This window comes from Rattus norvegicus, chromosome 12, assembly GCF_036323735.1.
Source record: "Rattus norvegicus strain BN/NHsdMcwi chromosome 12, GRCr8, whole genome shotgun sequence".
In the NCBI taxonomy this organism is placed as follows: domain Eukaryota; kingdom Metazoa; phylum Chordata; class Mammalia; order Rodentia; family Muridae; genus Rattus; species Rattus norvegicus.
The window spans coordinates 28,163,401-28,179,119 of NC_086030.1; the positions used below are offsets into that span (position 1 = coordinate 28,163,401).

At 47.7% G+C, this 15,719-nt stretch overlaps 1 protein-coding gene across 2 annotated transcripts in view; it reads right to left on the reverse strand.

Annotated features, from left to right (window-relative positions):
* The window catches only part of Gtf2ird2 (GTF2I repeat domain containing 2), a 44,891-nt gene extending 29,202 nt beyond the window's left edge, over nt 1-15,689 (reverse strand). Inside the window, exons 1-2 of one of the 2 annotated variants that reach the window (XM_063271158.1) lie at nt 9,227-15,689; nt 920-1,020 (exon numbers count right to left, since the gene is read on the reverse strand). In XM_063271158.1, coding sequence (XP_063127228.1) covers nt 920-1,015 — 96 coding nt within the window. In that variant the 5' untranslated portion in view covers nt 1,016-1,020; nt 9,227-15,689. The remainder of the gene's footprint in view (nt 1-919; nt 1,021-9,226) is intronic. The other variant, NM_001393697.1, reaches the window with a different exon arrangement.
* Nucleotides 15,690-15,719: the final 30 nt, after the last annotated feature.

The window sequence follows — 15,719 nt, forward strand, 5'->3', positions numbered from 1 at the left end:
TACGGTACTCATCGGAAGGTCAGAGAACAAGTTGCAAGGGTTAGCTCTCTCCTTGTACTCTGGGTCCTGGGACTTGAACTTGGATAGTCGCGGTTGGTGTCAAGCTCCTCTTCTTGCTGAGCCATCTTATGGGTCCTGCTTCTGGTTATTATATTTACGTACAGAAACACATAGACACAGGCTAGAAGGCCTGTGAGGGGGCCTGTTCTGCCCTCATGTGTTGTACTCAGTGTCTAGAAGGGGCTTGGATGCAGGAGGCCCGCCATTAGTGCTTGTTTTTTTTGTTTGTTTGTTTGTTTGTTTTTTTGTTTTCCTTTTCTTTTTTTTTCCAGAGCTGAAGACCGAACCCAGGGCCTTGCACTTGCTAGGCAAGCGCCCTACCACTGAGCTAAATCCCCAACCCCCATTAGTGCTTGTTAAATGCAGCAGTGGATCCATCCCCACTCGGTGGTCTTTAGGGCAGGTATTTCTAGCTTTCTTCTTTTTTAGGGGGTGAAGGGGATGGTCTCACATGTCCCGTACTGGCCATGAACTCACTATGTTCTGGGGGCAAGATGTCCCAGTGGATAGCCTTATGACCTGAGTTTGATCCCCGGGACCCATGTGATGGCAAGAGAACACCAGCTTCCCAAAAGTGGTCCTCTAATCTCCCGGTGCATTCTATGCCATGCACGCATCCCATCCACTAAATACACGTAAAAACGTCAAAACAACCCGTACTCATGCCCTTGGGGACCTTGAACGCCTGACCCTCTTCTATCTCCGAAGGTGCTGGGGTTTACAGGTATGCACCACCGCACTGCCCAGAAAGACGCCCTCATACAGACCCGAGGGGCGTTACAAAGAAGTGACACGAAGTGTGTCACCATCCTTCAGCTCAGCAACAGTCCGAGATATGCGCAGAGCCACAGACTCTCACCATGGACTCCAGGGCAGACATGAGGAACGTCACCACCATCCTGCCGTCTGAGGACTCATTGCCCATGGGCTGGGTGGACACTGCTACTTGGGCCATTGTTTCTGTATAGGAGAGAAAGGAAGTGAGCAGTGGGGATTCTCAGTGTTCCTGTGATCACATGACGACAGCTCTGTGGGTATGAATGGAGGGTCTATCGCGGTTTAAAGGTCGGGTGCCCAGGCTGGTGCGGGATGGAGACGACAGAAGCTTTGGGAGGAGGTAAGACATCCTTAGGACACTGAAGACATGAGGTAGCCCTTGTATGATACCCAGACCCTACCCAACCTGCAGCTCCCACAGCTCTGTGAAACTCTATTGTGAGAAACGCTCTTGCTGACTTCTTTATTATTTTTTTTTTCGGAGCTGGGGACTGAACCCAGGGCCTTGCGCTTGCTAGGCAAGCGCTCTACCACTGAGCTAAATCCCCAACCCCCACATCTTTTTTTTAAAAGACAGAGTCTCATTATAGTTCCTGGCTGACCTGGAACTCAATCTGTAGACCACGCAAGGAGGCTTTAAAATAAAGATCTACCCACTTCTCTTCCTGGGTGTTGGCATTAAGGAACGTACCGCCACACCCGGACGTTTTATTATATTGTATTTTGTTGTATTCTGCAAAAGGATCTTCTCAGCCCACCACACTGACACGGAACTATGATCCAAGGGTGCCTTTGAATTTTGGACCCTCCTTCCTCGTCTTCCAACTGCTGAGAAAATAAGACACGTGCTGCCATGCTTGGCTGAAAACTTTGGCCTTTGACAAGAAAGAAACAGAAACGACAGGCATTGAGAGGGGCTGATCCAGGGATTACTGGTTGGCATCAATTCTGTATCAAGCAGGAGTAAAAAAGAAATCAATGGGGGTTGGGGATTTAGCTCAGTGGTAGAGCGCTTGCCTAGCAAGTGCAAGGCCCTGGGTTCAGTCCCCAGCTGCGTGGGGGGGGGGGGGGATCAATGGTGTCTCCTTTATTATGCTCTATTTGCATACTGTATATAACAACACAGGAGGCAGGGCAATCTTCCTTTCTCCATTCCTCCTTCCCTCCTCCCCTCCCTCCCTCCCTTTGCTTTTGTTTTTCAAGACAGGGTTTCTCTGTGTAGCCCTGGCTGTCCAGAAACTTACTCTGTAGACCAGGCTGGCCTCGAACTCAGAGCTCTCCTGATGGAATTAAAGATGTGTGTGTACCACCACTGCCTGGCTGAAACTTTTCTTTCTTTTCTTTTCTTTTTTTTTTTTTTTTGGAGCTGGGGACCGAACCCAGGGCCTTGTGCTTGCTAGGCAAGTGCTCTACCACTGAGCTAAATCCCCAACCCCCGAAACTTTTCTTTCTTGATATTGCTTTTATTGGGGCTGGAGAGATAGCTCAGAGGTTAAGAGCACTGACTGCTCTTGCAGAGGTCCTGAGTTCAAATCCCAGCAACTGCATGGTGGCTCACAACCATCTGTAATGGGATCGGATGCCCTCTTCTGGCCTGCAGGTGTACATGTGGCAGAGCACTTGATACATTAAACAAGTAAAGAAGACTCTTTAAAGACAAAATGCAATCATTCATTTCGCATTTGTTTATAGGCACGGACACCAGAGTACACACATGGAAGTCAGAGGATAACTTTTTGAAGATTTTTTTTTTCCTATCTCTCCAGACAAGGTCTCATGTAGCTCAGACTGTCCTTGAACTTGCTACATAAGTTGACTTCCTGCTCCTTCTGTCTCTACTTCTCAAGTGCTGGGATGCCAGGCAGGTGCCACATTGGGCTGCCAGTTTTCTTTTTTAAAAAATGTGTGTGTGTGTGTGTGTGTGTGTGTGTGTGTGTGTGAGAGAGAGAGAGAGAGAGAGAGAGAGAGAGAGAGAGAGAGAAAGAGAGAGAGAGAGAGAATGTGCATGTGAGGGGTGCCTCCAGAGGCCAGAGGAGGATCTCAGTTCCCTAAAGCAGAAGTGACAGGTAGTCCTGAACCGTCTGACTTAGATGCCGGGAACAGAACTCAGGCTCTCTGCATGAACAGCAAGAGCTCTAACCACTGACCCATCTCTCCAGCCCCATGACTACTTTTATTATTGCTTTTGAGAAAAAGTCTCCTTATGCTGTAGCCCCAAATTAGTCTCAAATTCATGATCCTCCTGCCTCAGCTTGCTGAGGGCTGGGATTAAAGACAGGTACTACCAAACTCAGTGAAACTGACCACACCAGGCTCTAAGTGAGCCCACAGAATATCATCTCCCAGGGCTTTGTACTGCCATGCAAAGGACCAGCATTGGTCAACTAGATCACAGGCTTTACAGAGGAATTAACGTTTCCTTTACTGAAGATTATAGGGCTGGGCTATGGCTCGGTTGCTAGAGTGCTCTTGGCTAACGTGCTTGGAGTCTGGAGTCCATCCTCATCATGGAAGACAGACAGACAGACAGACAGGCAGGCAGGCAGGCAGGTAGCGCACTCTTGGAATCCCAGCACCTAGGAGGATGAAGCAGGGGGATCAGAGGCCAAGGTCATAGTAGATTACAGAGTTCAGACCTAGCCTGGACTACAATGAGACTGTCTCAAAAAAGAAAAAAAGTCAGGCCTGGAGAGATGGCTCACTGGTTAAGAGCACCAACTGCTCTTCCAAAGGTCATGAGTTCAAACCCCAGCAACCACATGGTGGCTCACAACCATCTGTAATGAGATCGGATGCCCTCTTCTGGTGCGTCTGAAGTCAGCTACAGTGTACCTATATATAATAAATAAACAAATCTAAAAAAAAGTCAAAACAAGATCCAGTTTCATTAGAACACAGATCCAGCCTTCAGTTTAGCTCAGTGTTCTCGACCTTCCTAATAAGGTAACCCTGTAATACAGTTCCTCATTTTGTGGAGATCTCCCAACCATAAAATCATTCTGTTGCTGGTACAGAACTGTAAGGTCGCTACTGTTACGAACTGTAATGTAAATCTCTAATATGCAGGATGTCTGGTACGTGATCCCACCTCTCCTCTGCCTCTGATGCCTTCTGCAATGGCAGGGCCATTTCTGAGGGAGACAAAGAATCCTTGTAAATTGTGGCTAGCCTGAAGTGCTCTATGTATAGCTGGAAGCTAGCAGGTTACTTTATGGCCTCTGGTCAAGAAGACAACTTCCTTTGGGCTATATTCATTGCCTTTTAATAGTCACTTACTGTCACCTCCGTATCTGGCCTAGGATCTTTATAACAACTCTGTAACATTCTTGGAGCTGGAACAAAGCCCTTCAGCCCTCAGTCTCTATCTGCCACACCTCCAGCTAAAACCGGATGTAATGAGCCAGTAGGTGGGTAGGTGGGGGCGGGGCGGCGGTGGTGGTGGTGGGGCCCATGCCTTTAGTCCCAGCAGAGACGGGGCCAGCCTAGTCCACAGAGTGAGTTCCAGGACAGCCAGAGCACCACACAGAAACTCTGTCTCAGAAAACAACAACAACAACAACAACAAAAAAAAAAACCCGCCACTGAACAACCAGACAAAAGCCCACGTGTGACAGTAAGTGGTGCAATCTGAGAACTGTAAGTAGGAGAGGTGTAACAAGACGGAGGGACTTAGGTCTTTCTTTACACCAAGTGGGTCGAATTTAGGTCATTAGGCTTAACAGCAGTCGGCTTCACCCCGCCGGGCCATCTCTGTAGCACCTTGTCAAACTCTTATTCTTTAGGAAGCTGGGCAAGATAGTCAGCCACCTATATATAATCTTAGCACTAAGGGAGATGGTCAGCAAGGCCAGCCTGGACTACATACCAAGACTGTCTTGAAAATAAATAATTTATGCATGGTGGTCTAACCTTGGACTCCCAGCAATTCTAGAGGCTAAGATGGGACAGGATGAACACTTTATGGAGACCTTGTCCCAAAATAACATTAATAAGTTGGGGGCTGGAGCCATGGTTCTGTGGTTATGAGCGCCTGCTGCTCTTGGGCCTTTCAGTTTACGGTTTCAGGTCTCAGACCCCACAAGGCAACTCACAACCATCTGGATCTGGTTCCAGGAGATTAGGTGCCCTCTTCTGGCCTCTGCTGGCACTGCAGGCACATGATACACAGACACACAGGCAGGCAGAATACATAGACACATAAAATTAAAATAAATAAAACATAGCCAGGTGATGCTGACACACATCTTTAATCTCAAGCACTTGGGAGGCAGGGGCAGTCAGAACTCTGTGAGTTTGAAGCCAGCCTGGTCTACAGTGCAAGTCCCAAGACAGCCAGGCCTGTTACACAGAGAAACCCTGTCTTGAGAAACCCAAATAAATAAGCAAGTCTATATAAAATACAGAACATAAGCCTGCTGCTGTAGCTCCGTGAGTCTGGGCTCAATCCCAAGTATAAACAAACACCAATAGAACAGAACACCCACAAAGCTTGACCCAGCAACTCTATTCTTTAGGAAACGCCCACGAGAATCCAAAAATAAACACCCACACCGAATGTACAGAAATAAACACAGTGGTGTCATCCACAAGAGGCAAAACGTGTTTTATTTAGTCTTCTACTTTAAAAAGATTAGTTAAATGTGCATATTTTGCGTGTGTCCGTGTGTGTGTGTGTGTGTGTGTGTGTGTGTGTGTGTGCGCGCGTGCGCACGCTCCGGTGCCTATGTAGGCCAGAAAAAAAGCTTCACGTCCCTCGGATCTGAAGTTACAAGGGGTTTTGAGCTCCTTGATATGGGTTCTTGGAGTTATGGGTACTCCGCGAGGGCAGAAGCGCTCTTAACTTCTGAGCCAAGTCTCCAGCACCTTCTTTTATTTTTTTTATAAATGAAGAGGTCTTTTTTAATTAGGTTTGTGGAAAGCAATTAACTGTGTAAAACTTACAGTGAACAAGAACCGTGTTTGAAAGCAGCTACAAGGGTCAAAGGAGAACACAGGACTATAATAAGCAGAGTTACAGAACATACCGGAGAGGTTTGCAGTCAGCTCCCTGGAACTGATGGGTCACATCCTTAAGTAGTGATGTTTTTAAAAGAATTTATTTACTTGATGTGAGTACACTGTTTCTGTCTTCAGACACACATCAGATCCCATTACAGATGGTTGTGAGCCACCATGTGGTTATTGGGATTTGAACTCAGGACCTCTGGAAGAGCAGTCGGTGCTTTTAACCACTGAGCCATCTCTCCAGCCCTTATGTATTGATTTTTGCTGCAAGCTGCCCCACTGGCAGATTTCCTCAGTCTTCAAAGCATGAGCACCTAGGGGTTGGGGATTTAGCTCAGTGGTAGAGCGCTTGCCTAGGAAGCGCAAGGCCCTGGGTTCGGTCCCCAGCTCCGAAAAAAAGAACCAAAAAAAAAAAAAAAAAAAAAAAAAAAAAGCATGAGCACCTGAACTGAGCACCACATTTCAAAAATCTGGAACACTTGGTCACAGCACATCTGGGCTATTGACCACAATCAGGGTGTCTCTATCTTGCCTGTGTGACAGGTGACACCATAGTGTACAAAAGAAAGACAAAAACAAAAAAACCAAAACCCAAAACAAAAGTCTTGGAACCAAGCAAAACACTGTGCATCCTGGGGCTATAAATGAAGGCCTCAGAGTCTTTGGACAAATAGTTATAGGCATCTGCATGAAAACACCCGGACAGCACCCCTGCCTCTGTTATGTCTCTCACAGCGAAGGCAACTCAAATGTATCCACCAGATGTCCTTTGGGGGCAGTAATGTTTAACTGGGAGCCGGTAGGTCTGCAAGACCTCAAAGCAGCCTCCAGCTGCTGGTATAAACCTCACTGGTATTAATGAAGTCTCTGAACAAATGGCCCCTATGTCAGCAAGCACTGGAGAGCCCAGCCAGCCAGAGGAGCAGCCAGGCCACTGTGTCAGCAGCCAGGACACCTGTGGATAGTGGTGGGATGCTCTGTCAATTCCTCCATTAAAATGTATATGTGTGGGGTTGGGGATTTAGCTCAGTGGTAGAGCGCTTGCCTAGCAAGCGGAAGGCCCTGGGTTCGGTCCCCAGCTCCGAAAAAAAGAAAAAAGAGAAAAAAAATGTATGTGTGTGTGTGTGTGTGTGTGTAGGAGTGTTTTGCACGCACGGTTGTGTGTGCACCATGTCCATGCCTGGTGATGGAGGAGGCTGGGAAAGGGTTTTGGATGCCCTGGAACTGATTTATGCGTTTTGGTGATTCTGAGTTTCCAAACGGGTGCTGGGAATTGAACCTCGGTTCTCTGTGTAGCCCTGGCTGTGCTGGGACTTGCTCTGTAAACCAGGCTGGCTTCAAACACACAGAGATCTGCCTGGTGTACGACACCATGACCAGCTTGCAGTACAAGCTCTTAACTGCCATCTCTTCAGCATCCTCTCCTTCCTCCATCCATCTTTCTTCCTTTCTCCTTCTTTCCTTCCTTCCTTCCCTTTCTTTCTCTCTCTCCCTTCCTTTCTTTCTTTTCTCTCCCTCTCCCTCCCACCCCTCCTCTTTCTTTTTTTGGTTGTGAGCCTAGCCTTTAACGGCTGAGCCATTTCTCCAGCCCTCCTCTTTCTTTTTAAAGGAGTACCTACTACCTGGCTCCATACTTTTATCCTGTAAGTGTAGAACTAGAGTTTTAAAAAGGTTACTCATTGTCAGAGTCCGGATGTGCAGGGCCGGACGTGCCTGAGGGAGAGTCAGAGACAGGACTTGCCAAACCAGCTATCAGCCCCAAGGACACTGATCATCTGTAGCCACCCCCTCCCCTTCCTTCACCCCCCTGAGTGAGATGAGCCACCCTACCTGCCTGCCGAGCTGCTAGAGAGCACGAACACCTTGCTGATGTAATTTCGCGCCGAAAGTAACTGTGCACCATTTGAATTGACCAATCATGTGTAACCGTGCGAATGCCCCTAACCTCCCCTATATAAACCCCCGAGTTTGGAAGCTCGGGGTCGATTCCTCTGTCTCCTGTGTGAGATATGTGTCAACCCGGGATCCCGCTAAGACCCGGGATCTCGTTAATAAAGCTACCTCGTGCTTTTACATCAAGAATGGCTACTCGTGGTTCCTGGGGGCACCCCATCCCACAATTGGAGCGAGAGACACGTTCCCCGTTTAGGGGTTCGCTCTTTCATAACCTTCTGAAATCTTCCAGCCCTAGTACCCCCAATGCTGGGCTGACTGACACGTTTGAGTTACTGCTCTAAGCTTGAGTTATGTTTTGTTATTTTATTTTGTTTTTGTTTGTTTTTGTTTTGTTTTGTTTTGTTTTGTTTTTTTGGTTCTTTTTTTCGGAGCTGGGGACCGAACCCAGGGCCTTGCGCTTCCAAGGTAAGCGCTCTACCACTGAGCTAAATCCCCAGCCCCTTTATTTTGTTTTTACTTTACTTTGGATGGAATCCTTTTTCTGATTTGCATTATATTTTAAAGGGTGAGTTTTCCTGTATCTCAATAAAGCTGCTATAATCTGTTTAGTCTCACTGTGTAGCCCCAGCGGGCCTGGAACTTGCTATATACTGGCTGTCCTTGAACTCAGAGGGATCCATCTAAAGGCATGTGCCACTGCTGCTGGCTCATTTCTGTTTCTTTATGCTGAGTGAACATGCTAGAATGTCTTGGGTGTAATGGGTTAAATGCATTATTGAAGTAAATTTTAATTTTTAAAATGTTACTTTAAATTTTAAAATTACTAAAAATTTTAAACTTTTTTTTCAGGTTTAATGACCATTGGGTTTTTTTTTTCTTCTTTTTTCAGGAATTTTAAACGTTTTAAAGTAAATTTTAAAAAAATTATTTTGAAAAAAAAATTATTTTGATTGTTGTACTATGTGTTACGGCCTTAGGCCACTTTGTATTCTCAAACAGACCATACACAAGCCTCCACTTTCCTTATAGACCTAAGCCCCTGGCCGCCACGAAAACCAGATGTTCCCCATAATCCTGAAGCCAACAAACAAGGAAAGACAGCGAAGATGGAGCCAGAGCACCGTTACTAGGCAACCGCGATGGCCCCGCCTCTTCCCCTAGCCAATCAAGTATTTCTATACACAGCGCAGGTACGTCAGGTGGCGTGTGACCTCAGCACGCAGGGGGAATAGTTCTTCCCGCCTCCTCACTCCCGTCACAACCAATCAAAAGAGAGCTTTTAGTGCGCGCCTTGCGTGCAAAGGTCGCCTAACGGCGCGTCTTCCCCACCCCACCCCCACTCTTCAGGGCCTGCTTTCGGTGCGCAAAATGGGGTTCGGAGCTGGCCATCGGGCGCCTGAAGGTTCCGCCACGCGCCCCGAGAGTTGTCTCTGCCCCGGGGGACTTCCGGAAGCGGAAGTTGTGAGGGAAGCGGCGGCGGAATACGCACCTGAAGGCCCTGCCGTGCGGGCCGCACCGGGGGTCTGAAGCCTGGGTTGCGCGTGCGCAGCGGCCCTTGGCAGGCGACCGGAGCACGGGGGTCGAGGGAGCGTGGGCAGAGGCGCCTCCTCTCCACCGGACTCTTTACGCTCCCTTTCCTTTTTTCGTCTTTATTAGTTTTTTTCTCTTTTAATTTTTTTTTTTTTGTCTTTGTTTGCTTCCTGGAAGGTCGGCTTCCCGCGCCTGTCCGAAGCACCCCCAATGGGGACGGCCACTTCCGGTGCGCTTCAGCACGGCTTCCGCGAGGCTGCCAGCTGGGGTGCGTGGCTTGCACGTGTCTTCACGCCTCCCCTGAATGTGCATGGCCTTTCTTGGTAGACATAGCTTTTAAAAACTTGGTTGTGCGTGGGTGTGTGCATGTGGTGGCAAGAGGACACCTCAAGTGTTACGTACGCAGGCAGTCAGTATCCATTTTTTGTTTTCGAGACAGTTTGTTTTGTAGCCTTGGCTACCCTGGGACTCGCACTGTAGACCAGGCTGGCTTCGAACTCAGATCCACTTGGCTCTGCCTCCCGAGTGTTGGGATTAAAGGCCTGTGCCACCATACCCCCTTTGGAATCTGGGCGTTGCGTTTCCTTTAAAATTTTCTTAGGCCTGTGTCAGTTATATGTTCATGTGTTTGTGTGGATGCGTATCTCAGGAGCTATTCCCAAGGCACCGTCTGCTTTAAGTATTTTGTCAGCCAGTGCACATGCAGCGCAGAAAGGCCAGAAGAGGTCATGATATCTTCTGAACCCGGAGTTATAAATGGTATGGATGCCAGAAACTGATCTTGTGTCCCTTGCAAAAGCAGAAAGTGTTCTTAACCGCTGAGCCATCTCTCCAGTCCCACTTTATAAGAGTTTCAGTTTCTTGCTTTAAAATTTACTTGAAAGGGGGTTGGAGAAGTGGCCTCAGCTGGTCGTGTGCTTTCAGAAGACCAAAGTTGGATTCCCAGCGTCTGTGTCAAGCATGGCACCGTGCTTGGTGGCTAGATTGCTGCAACGTTTCCTACTTTCTGCCTCGAATCTCTTTGCTGCCTGCCCTCAGTCCTTCACTTATCTTACCTAGTCTCAGGGTTATTAAATATCATTTCTGTGTTGGGTGGTGGTATAGGCCTTTAATCCCAGCACTCTGGAGGCAAAGGCAGGCGGATCTCTGAGTTCAAGGCCAGCATGATCTACAGAGCAAGTTCTGTGACAGCCAGGGCTACACAGAAACCCTGTCTCAAAAAAACAATAACGGGGTTGGGGATTTGGCTTAGTGGTAGAGCGCTTGCCTAGGAAGCGCAAGGTCCTGGGTTCAATCCCCAGCCCCGGAAAAAAAAAAACAAACCAAAAACCAATAACAAACCAAACGAAGCACCCAAACTGGCGATGTACTCGTGTTTGGTCTAGACCATTCCTCTGAACGTGAGATCTGCGTTGCTCTTGACATCTCCACTTGGGAGATGAAGAACCTCAGGAGGACAACATGGCCCAACTGATCCCCATTTCCTCCTGTCCTCCCTATGTCAAGGTCACAGGTCACAGGAGACAGGGTCTATCCAACTGCCTCCTGAATGCTGGGGTTAAAGACTTAGGCTACTATATCTGAGTAAATATATCCTAATTTATTAAAAATAGTCAGGTGGTGGTAGTACACTTCTTTAATCCCAGTACCAGAAAGGCAGAGGCAGGTGGATCTCTTGAGTTGGAGCCAACCTGGTCTACACAGCAAGTCCCAGGACAGCCAGGGCTACACAGAGAAACCCCATCTTGAAAATTAAAAAAAAAAAAAAAGTGGGGGCAGGGGAGGAAGCTGACACACACAAGTGGGTGGTGCCATCTGGACTCCATTTGAACATACGAGCACGCACCTCCTAAAATTAAATAAACACTACTCGGAGGCAGAGGCAGGAGATCTCTGTGAGTTCAAGGCCAGCCTGGTTTACATAGCAAGTTTCAGGTCAGCCAGAGCTGCAAATGAGACCCTGTCTCAAAAGTAATAAATAAGATACCAATTGCTCATAAAAAATAACTATCAGCAAGAAAGGCTAAAGTAAGAAACATGGACAGTGTTTAGCAACAAGCAGAGTGCAGGGTCCATTCAGACCTGCGCCCTTATTGACACTCGTGAATGCTGCCCTTCGTGAGTAGGAGCACTCAAGGTTGAAATGCCGTAGTTAGCGTCTCTCAATTAACTCAGGCGCTTAATGCAATCTCAAATAATAAAACCCAGTGGGATTTTTATTAATGCTGCTTGACAAGTTGACTTTTAAATTTTCATGGAAGTAAATGTTATGAGTAGCAAAGACAGTTTTGTGAGAAAGGAACAGAGAACAAAGCAGGGAACCTTGAATAAAAATTAGAACATACGACGCAGCAGCCGGGACCTTGTCATAGGCTCTACTGATTTTCTCTTTTCCTTCCCCTGCTTGATTTTGAGACAAGGTCTCCTGTATCCCAGGCTGGCCTCAAACTCACTATGTAGCCAAGGATGGCCATGAACTGATCCTTCTGCCTCTGCCTCCCAAGGGCTGAGAAGACAAGCTTGTGCCACCATCTCAGCTTTGTCATAGTAGTATTTCGAACACCGAGGTTGCGTTTGGGATAGACAATATGAGACATCCATTTGGCCTCAGTCCCAGCACTTCAGGGGCAAAGACAGGTGAACACTGAGTTCCACATCAATCTGCTTTACATAACGGGTTCCAGGCGAGCCAAGGCCATACAGTCAGGTCTTGTTTCAAAAAGAAAAGAAGTCTATGAACAGCTTTTAATTGTGGCGTGGGGAGATGGCCCAGAGGATAAATACAGATGTCTTTTCAGTCTGAACTTCTCGAACCCATTCTTGGAACCTATACAGTGGAGGGAGAGACGTGACTCCCTAAAGATGTTTCCTAACTTCTGCACGTATACTGTGGTGTACATTCACCCCATCTCCAAATACATAAATGAAACATATGTTTTAGAATTGACACTGGATTTGGTAGTGCTTGCCTGTGATCCTGGCATCCAGGAGGTGGAGGCAGGGGAATCAGGAGTTCAAGCAACATAGCAAGTTCCATACCGGCCAGAGCTACATTAGACTCTGTTTCAAAGACCACAGACGTTTACCTTGGTGGGGCTATGGTTAGAATTCAAGAACTTGCATATGCTTGGTGAGCACGTTACCACTGCGCCACACTCCCTGCTTCTGACTGCAATTTTAAATCTCATTCAGAACCCTGCCTGTTCCCCTTGTCGCAAACGGGAACCAAATTGATGGGCAAGCACCGCCACCTAGTGGTCATGATCCATACTGTAGCCGTCCTCTTGGCTGCGATTTTTGAAGATTTTTTTTTTTAACTTTTATTTATTTGTATGTGTGCACGTGTGTATGAGCTAATGCCACATATGTTCAGGGGCCCTTGGAGACGAGATGTCTATGTCAGATTTTCTGAAGCTGGAGTTCTTAGGTGGTTGTGAGCACCTGATGTGGGGGGACCTGGGAATCGAATTTGAGTCCTTTGCAAGAGCAGCAAGCACTCTTAATGAGTGAGACATCGCCCCGGCACACTTTTTCTTTTTCCTTTTTTCCCTTTGGGATAAGGTCTCACCGTGTACACGTAGCTCTGGCAGGTCTGGAACCCACTGTGTACACCAGGTAAACTGTATTCACCTGCGCATGCCTACTGCGTGCTGAGATCAAAGGTATGCGCCACCATGCCCAACTCCTTGTTCCCAATCTTATACCAAAGAAGACTTATTTCTTTGGGCTACTCTTTTCTTTCGAACTAGGGTTTCACTATGTCAACCTGGAACTAGCTGTGTAGACCAGGCTGGCCTCAAACTCACAGAGATCTCCCTTCGTCTGCCTTTGGTGTGGTAGGATTAAAAGTGTGCACGGCCATGCCCTTCTGGCTTTTTGGCTGCCTCCTAAATGTAGTCTTAGAAAGTTGAGGGATCCATCCAGGCCTCTTTTGTGAGGTAGAGTGTCAAACTGCAACCCTGGCTACTCTTGAAATCCTGCTCCTCCTGAGTGCTGGCATGGCAGACGAGCGCCCCCGCACGGCTAAAGGAGGTTGATTTTTAAGTTTTCCTTGCAGTACTTGGGCTTGTGGCTAGTGGGCAGGTGCTCTACACCGAGCCACGCCCCCAGCCCCTCACTGGGGGATTCTAGGCAGGGGCTCTACCACTGAGCCACGCCCCAGCCCCTCACTGGGGGATTCTAGGCAGGGGCTCTACCACTGAGCCACACCCCAGCCCCTCCCTGGAGGATTCTAGGCAGGGGCTCTACCACTGAGCCACGCCCCCAGGCCCTCACTGGGGGAAAGGTCTCCACCCTTGAGTAATAACATAAAATTATTATTATTTTTTTTTGGTTCTTTTTTTCCGGAGCTGGGACCGAACCCAGGGCCTTGCGCTTCCTAGGTAAGCGCTCTACCACTGAGCTAAATCCCCAGCCCCCATAAAATTATTTTGAATTGTTATTTTGATACTGTTTCAGGCTGTTGCCCAGGCTGGCCTGGGACTTTTGATACTCCAGCCTCAGCACTCATGATGCTGTACTGACGACAGTACGCAGTCACATCTGCTCTCTATTCATTTGTTGGGCCTATTTTCCCTTCACACCTAATGACATCATCCCACTCAGGTAGGAGCTCCTTGCCAGAATATTTAGTCTGGAAAAATACTTTAGCATCTGTGAACTGTCTTCACCCTTTTTCATTTTGTCTTCCACAGTCCACATTTTTTTCTTAACTTGCTTTTTTGAGATAGAGTCTCTCTGTGTAGCCTTGGCTGTGTAGTCCTGGAGCTCACTCTGTACCACAGGCAAACCTCGAACTCACAGAGATCCACCTGCCTCTGCTTCTTCAGTGCTGGGGTTAAAGACCTTTGCCACCACTACCTGGCTGTGGTTTGTATGTTAAGACACACACGTCCTCACATCTTGTCTCAGCTCCCCAGGGTTGGACTGACTTTGCTTCGTTTATACCAGGAAGTCAGGCCCCTCCTTGTGAGTAACCAGTGTCTCTCTGCCCAGGCTCTGCTTTAGTGAGACTGGACCTGAGAGACTGACCTGGCGACTGCAAGCTGAGGTTTATGGATCTTGCAGATGTATCCCGTTATGAAGCATCCACTTTTGGGTTTGCTTGGGTTCTAAACAACAGGAGGCGTGTCCCTGAGCACATGGGCTGCATGTTCACCAAAAGCAAGAGGCCAGCTGACTACTGGCCTTCTTGGTGACTGTAGTGGAGACCTCTGCAAGGCTCTTTTCTGGATGCCCCATTTTATTTACTTACATTTATTTTGTGTGAATGTGTGGGGACATGCCCATGATACAGAATCGGTTTGGAGGTCAGAGGACAACTTGCAGGTATCTGTTCTCTCCTGCCCCCACCCCATGTGGGGATCCTGGGACTTGGGATTGGTGGCAAACACCTATCCCCTATAGCCATCTTGTTTGTCCCCTGTTTATCCTTTTATCCTATCGGTGGATTTTCCTTTATGAAACAGTCCTACATCTTGGCAAAGCAGTAAGCACACAGTGATAAACACTTCACGGACTACGTATATAACATTCTACACACTGTGAGCTTGTCTTGGGATTAAACAATGGATGAATTGTGGGGCTTCAGACGGACCTCAGTTGACAGTGTGTTTCTAGCAAGCAGGATGCTCTGGGTTCCATCCCAGGATTGCATGAACTCAGCATGGTGGTGCACACTGGTAATCCTTGTGCTGGAGATAGGCAAAAAGATCAAGAGTTCAAGGCCAGGGCTGGAGAGAACAACTTGAAATCACTGTGCTCAGAGGTTAAGAGCACTGACTGCTCTTGCAGAGGTCCTGAGTTCAATTCCCAGCAATCACATGGTGGCTCACAACCATCTATAATGGGATCTGATGATGCCTTCTTCTGCTTTGTCTGAAGAGAGTGAGAGTGTACTCATACATTAAAAAAAAAGATTTTAAGGATATTCTTGGTATATAGTGAATTCAAGTCAGACTGGGCTACATGACACCCACCTGAAGGAAAGCAAATCCTGTTTATCAAAGCAATGCACACCAAGGATGAGCAAAGGGAGTTCGGAGGGAAAGGATCCACTTTTCGCATTAGGGATAACCTTTGGGAAGCTCTGTCATGGACTGTAGCCTTTGTTTTATGAAAATCTTATTTCAGGGACTGAATTTCTCTATGTAGCCTTTCATTCTGGAGCTGAGATCCAAAGGCCCACGAAAGCTAGGTGCTATATGCAGGGTTGAACCTAGCATATTGGCCTGGGTCTGTAATCCCATCACTTAGGAGTCTGAGGTAGGAGAATTGTAGTGGGAGTTAGAGGCTAGCCTGGGTTACAGAGTAAGACCCTGTTTAAAAATATTCAACTAGGGGTTGGGGATTTAGCTCAGTGGTAGAGCGCTTGCCTAGCAAGCACAAGGCCCTGGGTTCGGTCCTCAGCTCCGGAAAAAAAAAAAAATTCAACTAGAGGGCTGGAGAGAGGG